At 38.5% G+C, this 9,559-nt stretch overlaps 1 protein-coding gene across 1 annotated transcript in view; it reads left to right on the top strand.

The window, feature by feature from the left end:
- The first annotated feature begins 3,566 nt into the window (after positions 1-3,566).
- Positions 3,567-9,559, top strand: part of LOC129750508 (potential E3 ubiquitin-protein ligase ariadne-2) — a 60,769-nt gene continuing 54,776 nt past the window's right edge. The window contains exon 1 of the mRNA XM_055745471.1: positions 3,567-4,510. Within this exon, the coding sequence (XP_055601446.1) occupies positions 4,438-4,510 (73 nt within the window). The 5' untranslated portion in view covers positions 3,567-4,437. The remainder of the gene's footprint in view (positions 4,511-9,559) is intronic.

Genomic DNA, 9,559 nt, shown 5'->3' with positions numbered 1-9,559 from the left:
TTAGTAGGGCACCATCATCTTGACGGTGTCCTACTATTATATCAGCAAATTCCTACAGGGAATCCATTTGACAGTTCGTGTTTGTGTGCATGAGACCCCTCACTCACACCCTCCCACTTCTTCTCCCAATGCTTCACGAATACATCAATTCCATTCGCATTTTGTGGATTTTGTGTTGATTTTTCGTTGATGAAAGATCCTGCTATCCGTGTAGTAGTACAACCGATTCCGTTCAGTTCGTGTTATTCATTTCATTCGACTAGACCATAGGTCGGCAACCTGCGGCTCGCGAGCCGCATGCGGCTCTTTGGATGTATAACTGCGGCTCTTTGGCTCAATGTGTGAACATTTTGAAAATTCTCGAAATTTTCTAGAGTAAACGGACGCAGCATGAGTTTTCCTTCAGATCAGATAATATTTCTCAGGATTCAAAAAGAAACCTTAAAAAACTACTTTGGAACAAATTAACCATCATCTTGTCAGTTTGCAACCTAGGTGAGATTTAGAAATCAGTTAACGTTCTTCATTCATAATTTTTTTTTTCGGTGATACGGGAAGTTTTCCTTTAAATTTGTTTTCCTTGTTTTTCTGATTTAATCGGATAAAAATCGAGCATTTTTCAATCGTTAAATAAAGTCCAAAGTCAAATCAATGAAAGTATTTCACAAATTTTCAAAAATTCAAGTTCTTCGTTGAAATTTTGAACATGAGTAAAAGTGAACTAAATTTTCAAGTTTGTTAAAAAATATTTTTGTAAACCGGGAGCTGAGTGCTGGATCTAATTTTAGAGTTTATAATATAATATGAATATTTTTAGGTATAAATTTGAAGGAGCAACTTTATTTGATAAAGAAGCATTTTCTTCCATAATCTTTAATATATTTTGTTACAACTTTTACATCCTTTTTTTGATTCTAAACTTAACTCCTTTATCAAGTTTCTGCAATTATTTTCAAAACGTCATAACAGTTTCAAAAGTTGATTTTGATTTCTGAGTCTTAATCAGAATTTTGGTTTTGCTTTGTTCTATGAAGTTATGATCAAAATAATCAAAAAACTAAAATTTGAGTTTAAAAAATCAGTTCGTTGAAAAATGAAATACAGCGAAGCATAGCCAAAGTTAGATGTCTAATATTATGTAAGATTTATTATTGTACCGGAAAATCCGAGATAGCTATTAAAATTTTCATCAAACCCCAGTATATTTCTACATCATCGGATGAATCTATTCTTGGCGATTCCAAAAATCCAAGATACACTGAAATACAGCAAATCTGTCAAGAATTAAAAGTTTATATTAAAAATATTTTTTCGACTGTTTGAAATATTTGAAATTGTTTTGTTTTGAAATATTGAAAAATTAAAATAAATTATTCACACAACGAATCTTATATCATCATAATCGGATAACATCTTCAGCCAAATTTAAAATATGAATTTGTGATTAGAATTCATAGAACATGATATATTTGATACTCAGAGGTTTAGACATTATATTTAAGATTTCATTAGTATGGAGAAGAAACAACTTGAAAGGGTGACGGTTTTTAGCCGAATTGAGAATTTAAACTTGAATTTCTGTTATCGAAAAATATTATATTTGAATCCTTTTTTATTTTACCAGAAATCAAAATGAGAACTAGAAAGCTGAATCGGAATGACTGTAATTAAAAAAAATTTAAAGAAATTTTATAATCGTTTTATCAGACCACATCTCGCGATCGATCGCTTAATTTTGTTGTTTTTGTTGTTAATATTGACTAGCTTTTTTCAATTCGTTAAATGAGCATTTATGAATTTAAATTTGTTGGTTTATATATTCTAAGGCCCGGAAAATATTTATCTAACTGAAATGATACTTTTATGCGCATATCAAACAAATAAACCTCAATGGCTTTTAAAGGATGCTCAAAACCAAAAAAAAAATTCTTATTTGTAAAATTGTACGAAAAAATAATAGTGGCAAACCCTTGTTTAGATTCTTTTAAATTAATTCACCTCTTGTAGTATTAATTTTATGATATAAAATTTTGTAAGACTAGCCACTAGTCAGTCGGCAGGCGTCCCAGAGATTCCCTAAACAATCCCTAGGGTCGGCAAGCTTACTGATCAAGCAAAATGCAGGGAATATTCGGAGGAAGAAAAACTCCACCTTCTAGCTTAAACTTAAATTTATTGGGGAGCACAATCCAAGCTTTAATTCCACCACTTTGAATAATACACTCATGAGTAACAATAATGGGTATCTGACCTTATTACGGCTACCACCTGGTACTGGTCCTCGGGTTGGTCCGACCTTGGGTTCGGTGAGGTCCAACTCGGTCCAATGGCGTTGACACGGCGATGTAGCTGGCAGCGTACTAGGGTAGCGACCAGCGGCAGGCGCGAAGCAGTTGACGGGTAAGTTGAAGTGTACCTGGCCCCACCTTGGGTGCTGAACCAGGCACGGAAGCGTTGTTGGTCGGATCAAGTTCGCCAGCGAGAAACTCACCCGAACTAGCGACGGATCGATATGGCGAAACCAACGGCTGATTTAAATCCGTCTAACGGTGGATTTAAATCCGGAAGCGATGGGGTTACCTCTATTGTAGCGGCAGACGTAACCTCCAAGGCGCAACGGTTTAACGGCAGATTCAAATTGTGGGTTCGTATTTGAATCCGATTGAACGGTGACGGCTCGGCAGTGGGTTATTATTCCATCCCAAAACAGCGGGGTCCTAAATATAGGGTCCAAATATCAGATGATATCGATGGCGAGAGCAAAATGGCGAACTTTACCTGCTGTCCGAATATGTGACTTCAAACTTATCACAATATTTCAAATTTCTTCCGAAGTTCTTTCGCCAACGTTCAAATTTCAAATGACGATGGCCGTTCATATCACGGGCTTTGGACAGCAGGCAATCGTTGCTCTCGCCTCGCGCCTTTTTTTATCTCGTCTAAATCCCATTCGCCTCTTCTATTTCCATTCGCCTCTTCGCTCCGCTGGGTAGCTTGCGGTCTCTGGTGGTGAGTGGTGGAACCAGTAGTGGTCATGGCTGCGTGCTGTGCGTGGAAGTTTTCGCCTTCCAGAGGAATAGTTCAACCCCCAAAATACTCACTGCATATAAAATTACAACTACGAACAAAATCGCTGAGACCTCTTTCGAGAGACTAGCAACGCTTACAATTTTCAATGCACCTTTTAAATATTTCAACAGAACACATTGAAAGTTTATTTATTTGGGAAAAGGTATTAGGAAAGAATTGCACCAAAGTTTGAAATGATAAATTTTATCAGGTCACAAAAGGCAAATTTTCATAATTTGAGTGTTACTAAGCTGTACTCGTTTTGAAAATGTATTGATTCAGAAGAAAGAAAATCGCTTCCGTTTGCCAATAAAACAACGAAAATCTGTGGCGATGTGAAAAAGGATAATAAAACTAAGTTCACATCAGGATGCAATGTAGCCATCACCATTATTTGGTGAGGATGAAATGAAGTGCGGCTCTTTCAAACTTGGAAATTTCCTTAATTTGCAATTTTTGGCTCTTTTGTCTCAAAAGGTTGCCGACCGCTGGACTAGACGGATTTGGCACTGTGCTGCTGCTGCTGCTGCTTTGCTGCGACTTGCGAGGTGTTGATTCAATTTAACTTGCAAAAAAGTGGAAATATTAGCCAGGAAAAGCGTTTCGAACGGGGCAGCACAGACTAACTAAATCATTGATCGCGTTGCTTATAAGGTACTCCAGGGAATTCCGGTCCCAGATCCGAAATCGGTTGTTGCTCTCGGCGACAATTTTGTGATTATAGAATCTTCCTTATAGTGCTTAGTGCTGTGGTGGATAAAATAAAGAAAAAAAAAATTATTACGCTTGTTTGACGTCTAGCTCAGTGTCTTTCTTCGCTTAATTTCCTGGCCTCTCCTGGTTTAAGGTAGTGTTGTAAAAGTGCAAAATTCAAGGTGAAATAAAAATAACACATTTTCCAGCCGTACCAGGAGAACGGCCCCAGGAAGTGAGCTCCCCTCGAAATTTTAGAATCTGATGCTAGTGGGCCGTCGGTCGGATTACGACGGTATCTCTGGTACGAAGAGCCCAAATTTTATGATCATGTGGTGAAGGCGAAAGGTGCATGCGAGTGCTATCGATAAATTATACTGCAAGAGAGCCAGGTGCAAATAGTCGACGAAATTGAAGAAGCGCAACAATTCATCAACCTTTTGGTTCCGGGTGTTGGTTGTGGTGTGGTAAACGAGTTGCACAGAAATTGAACTCAGATGGTTCGATAAGGTTTGACGAAATACGGAATTCCGAGCTGATTCAACACTTCGGAATAACGTCATCGAGGGGTTGAAATTATACTTCAACTGGAATATAAAATTGTCTGAATACTGAATACGAAAGTTACAATCCATCACAAGGCTTTTGACGACATCGACTTCCGGACCAACGGAAATGGCAGACCAAGAATCGGACATGGAATATTCATCGGACAATGATGACGAATTCGAGGACTATTACAATTCCGGTAAGTGAAGACCTTTTCAGTTTTCAATAAGGATATGTCACATACCAAAAAATATAAGTTACAACTGTGGACAACACAGATAGGAATTACCTAACACAATGTTCTATAAGCAATTGCAAGCTGTTTTTCCATGAACACATCCTTTTATCGATAGAAACTGGGTTGCCAGGTGCCCAGATTTGTCTGTAAAACCAAGACTTTTGACCCTTCGTCCAGATATTGGTCAGACACAGATTTTGCCCAGATTTTTGCTGAGAGTGCCCAGATTTTACAGACTTTAAAAATTGACAGATAAAATCAATATTAATGTATCAGATTTGATATGCAAGTAGCAGATTAGACTAAAATGTGGATTGTATTCTTTGGTAATTTTTTTAAAAATAAGATCGGCATGGTCCGTGGTAGGAAACAGTGTTTGTTATATAGTTATCAACTCGAAAATAACCCGAACACCATAGCACAAACACACACCCCCCCCCACCCCCCGCTTCAAATTTGTGATTTTCCTTATTCACAGACACACACAGACTTTTTATCAAAATTGCCCAGATTTTTCATCATCAAGACCTGGCATCCCTGGATAGAAACCATATTAAGAATGCACCTACTCCTCATACAAACTTGAAAGATTCCACGTGATTTTTAATTAGCGATTTGAAAAAGATTGCAAAATTTTCAAACGCGTTTTGCTCTAAACGTCATAAATGATCCATTTCACGTTTTGGTACTGACTTAATTTTACAGCTGAAGCTTAAACATAAACCTCCAGCATGACATCAGATTAAACTTCCCATACCGTATAGATCAATATGATCCGTAACAAATATCATCTTATACTGTATTTGTTTTCTCCACTCGTGGAGTGTTCCACCGTACCCGATAAAAACAAACACAAATCCTCGCCAGTGTATTGCTACCTCGCTCACTCACACGCTCTCTCGCAACACTGGCAAAATTATCGGTGGGCCACCGTCCGTCAGCAGAACTCCGACAGGTCAAAACCAGTGCAACACCGTCCGAATAAACAAACAGTTTGACAGCACCTAGTGGTGCACCAGTGCAACACTAGTGCAACACTCGGCATAAACAAATACGGTATTAATTTTTGTACTTCAAGTACTTACTTACTTTACTCAATTCTTCCCCTTTTAATGTTTTGCATCTAGACCGTTTGCTTTGTTGTGGAGTAAAGGGTGTATAAAACAATCTGTGTGAGGATCATTCGCGTTCGGGAAGTCGAGTAGTACGGTTCGGTTTTTATATACGCTCCGGTCGCGGTTACAATTAACATTATTCTAATGATGATTCCAGTGCTAATCGATAGTTTATTCTATTACATAGAGTCGAATGGTTTTGTTTGTGTATGACAGTTTTCAATCGGCCAGGTTCCTGATAGTCCAGGAAATTTGATTTAAAATTTATGATAACTATCCGAAGAGGCTCTGCCACCAGTCGATTTTTTTTCTCCCCCGTTATGTGCGAAAGTTCTTCGGCGTCGAGAGTGTGTTTGCATGGGTGATAGTTTTTTTTTCGGCCTGCTTGGATTTTCGGATAATCGGAGAATGTTCGAAATAAGGGCAATGCGCATGTGTAACCAGTTGTGTGGGTGGTAAAAATTCCTCTTTCTGGGAAGTCCATTAAATTGTGGAGTATAAAGTGAAAATGTAGAAGAATTTTCTGAAAAGTTTCCGAAGTTCACATCGAAATAGTGGCATGGCAGTATGGAATAGCTTAATCTCTTAATTTTTGTAGAGAGAGGAAGAGTGCAAAGAAGTATTCGTTCGGTTTTTCTTGCGCGAGAGCATGTGTCTGTGTGTTTCGTTCAATGCATTCGATGTTTTTTTTTGGCGTGGCCTACTCGGTTTTGTTTGCGATGTTCCTGTGTTGGAGGGGGTGTGGGAAACGCGATTCCGAAGGCTGATGTCATGCTGAAGCTGCAAGCAGCGCAGCGCGTTCGCACGACGGACCGGCTCTCATTTGATCTCCATGGATTTGTCGCGCTTTACAAAGCGCTCAGTATGACAGGTCTGCGCTTTTTCCATGGAGATCAAATGAGAGCTGGTTTGTCATGTGAACGCGTTGCGTTGCTTGTGGCTTCAGCATGACATCAGCCGAACAGGTGGTTTTGATATTTTGCTAAGTGGTAGTGGTTCCATGAGCAATTGGCGTATTGGGTGTCCCCATCTGGACGGCGAGTAGCTAAATCCTGGTGAGAAAGTTCCATTCATTCAGTTTACTTTTCTACAGATCTCTTCTTCTACTTCCTACTCTGTTTCTCATACACTAATGATCTTTTCCGCACTATAGTACAAATGAATGAGCTAGATTCAGGATGGATGGATTCACAAATTTTATTAGTTTCGTCATATTCTCTAAAACCATCTATTTTAAAAAACATATCATAATAAAAATAGTAGTTCTTCAAACTTTTTCAAATAAATTCATTATTTCTTTATATATTTTCTTATCTGACCTAAAATTCTTTTTTTTTAATGCTGTATAACTGCCATTTTTTTAGAAGGTTTTTTTAAATTTATTTTTCAATGGGGTTGAGGGAGGGCCATCCGGACACCATTTCAAAGCGATATGGAAGGTAGAGTGCACTGGGCAGTTACCTTCTCAACATGTCGTTGAGGATGGCGGGTTCGTCTATACACATCCTATGGAACATTTCACATCACAATGGCTGAGCTTTTTATTTATTGGTAATGAATTGTGCTTTCGGTGGAGACAATCTATCCTTTCCCCAAATGAAATGTACAGGTTACTCTACTTGTACCTTCACTCCCTTGAAATAGTCCACTCAAAGGCAGTTTAGAAGCAATAAATAGAGAAATTGGATCAAGTTGTGATGCGAGATAGTTCGCTGCAAACGGGCTGTGCCACGCTACATAGGATGGAAGATTACATCATACATCATACATCATATAAAACAATCTGTGTGAGGATAATGTCATTTTATGGCTCTAAATTTTTTAGATCCTTTACTCAAACTGCATTATAAATCTTACGAAAACTGAAAAACTAGAAACGGTTTTTGTGTTAAGTAGAGCTTATATTGGGCTATTAGAATCCACTGAAAACCGATTTTGTTTACTTTGTCTTTTATACCCTTTTCACATGTTGCTGCTGATATGACTATTAGTCGGGGGATAGCCATTTTTGTGAAGAATTAGAAAAAAATATTAGGCTGAATTTGAATGTGAGCACAAGGAGTGGGCAGCCTTGGCCCTTGAGGATGGAGGAGTCATTGATCGGAATCTCGGATATGTTAGTGTGCGTGTGTTCAATAATAAAATAGTGCGAGCGAACGGGTAGCCGAGAGAAATATTCGAGCAAACACTCCGAAATGCTCGAAATTCATTTATGTTTCGAATGAATTGCACAGCCTGCTTTGCCGTTTTTAAGCTGGTTGAAATAAACCTCAAATGATTGGAAAAATATATTAGTCTGGAGCTGTTCGAATTACTCGTACTCAATCAAAATTATGGTGAATTCAATTCACTGGAGCCAAAGGCTTTACGAGGAAAATGGGCAAATAGTTAGTGTGTGGTGGGAGGCGAAAAGAATAAAAGAAGAAAAAGAAATTCAGTGAAGATTGCTAACAGGAGGAAAAAGTCGTGCTACTATCACCTATTATTGTATCAGGAAAATCGGGGGTGCATGAATAAAAGATATATGAATATAGTGAATTAATGGGAAGAAATAGAGTGTTATGTTTAGTTTTAGAATGCATAGGCTTGAAGAGGTCGGAAGGTGGGTAATCAGGGGCAGATGGCAGAAGGGCTAAATGTCTCTGCAAGTGGTGAAAAAAAATCTGTTGTTAAGTGGATGAGTGAATAAGAAAATAATTGAAATGAATGCAAAAGAAAAGTTTTCAAAAAATAATTGAAATCAATTATTGTTTGCATATTTGATCGGAATTCAAAAAACAGAGTTGATAAAAAAGTAAAGAAGAAAAGAGTGACTGTGTGAATTGGGTACTTATTGGCAAAAGTGTATAAGCATAGTGAAGAAAGGTGGAAAAGGGATAGTGAAATGAAATTAGCTGGCATAAATCATGATCAGCTCAAAAAGTACAAGCTTCTAACTAGAAGCCTGGTGTTTGGATCGTATTATCGACAAAAGGTTATGGATTTATCGACCAATATTGGCCGATGGGTAAGATAAACATTATATATCGGAATTTTCAATCAGTTGCCAGCTGGCCAGGTATATACACGGATGCCGGAATACCTGTAGTAAATTTATAACATTAAATATGTTATGTGTTTTGAACTGGTTGTGTAGCTGATTGAATAATTTCTCCAAAATATACATTCATGAATACGAATTACATCCATTCCACAACAGTTCACACGAAGCCATGGTGTCGGGTATTGTGAACACTGCATTGAAGATTTGTGGTATCTAAAGAATGCATATGGACACATGCTTTGATAAAACTGCGGTGAATCCGTGCACCCATGGTGGATTATCTACATACATACATACATACATTCAAGTACTTACTTACTTTACTCAATGATCATCCATTCGTAGATTCTCCAGCGCATAAAGCCGTGGTAATAGACTTCAACTGTTGACGATCCGGAGCCAGCGTCTTCACTTGGTCCCAGTCAAGATTCTCGCCGACAGTTCGGATTTCCGCGGCTTGGTTTCGCCGCCACGAGCTTCTGGTTCCGCTTCTCCTTCGATGTCCTTCTGGATTCCATTCAAGCGCCTCTCTGCAAATCTCGTTTTTATCTCTTCGCAGCGTGTGCCCAATCCATCTCCACTTACGTTCCTGAATATCGATTTCTAGCGCCCTTTGAAGACACCGGCGATGTAATTCCACGTTTTAGATCTAATTGCCAGGTCACCAAGCGTGGATAAAATTTCGCAGGCTGCGATTCACAAAAACTGAGTTATCATTGAATCGTGGCATGCACTACCGACAAATCATTTTGTCCAATGATGACGTTGAGGGTCGAGTTTGGAAGAACTCGAATAATCTTCAAGCCATCCCCTAACATCATTGGATCCAGAAGATGGTTATCGCATGATGTG

The sequence above is a fragment of the Uranotaenia lowii genome, chromosome 3 (genome assembly GCF_029784155.1).
Source record: "Uranotaenia lowii strain MFRU-FL chromosome 3, ASM2978415v1, whole genome shotgun sequence".
Lineage (NCBI taxonomy): Eukaryota > Metazoa > Arthropoda > Insecta > Diptera > Culicidae > Uranotaenia > Uranotaenia lowii.
The sequence above is the reverse complement of the archived record's forward strand: the minus strand, read 5'-3'. Positions and strand labels throughout refer to the sequence as shown.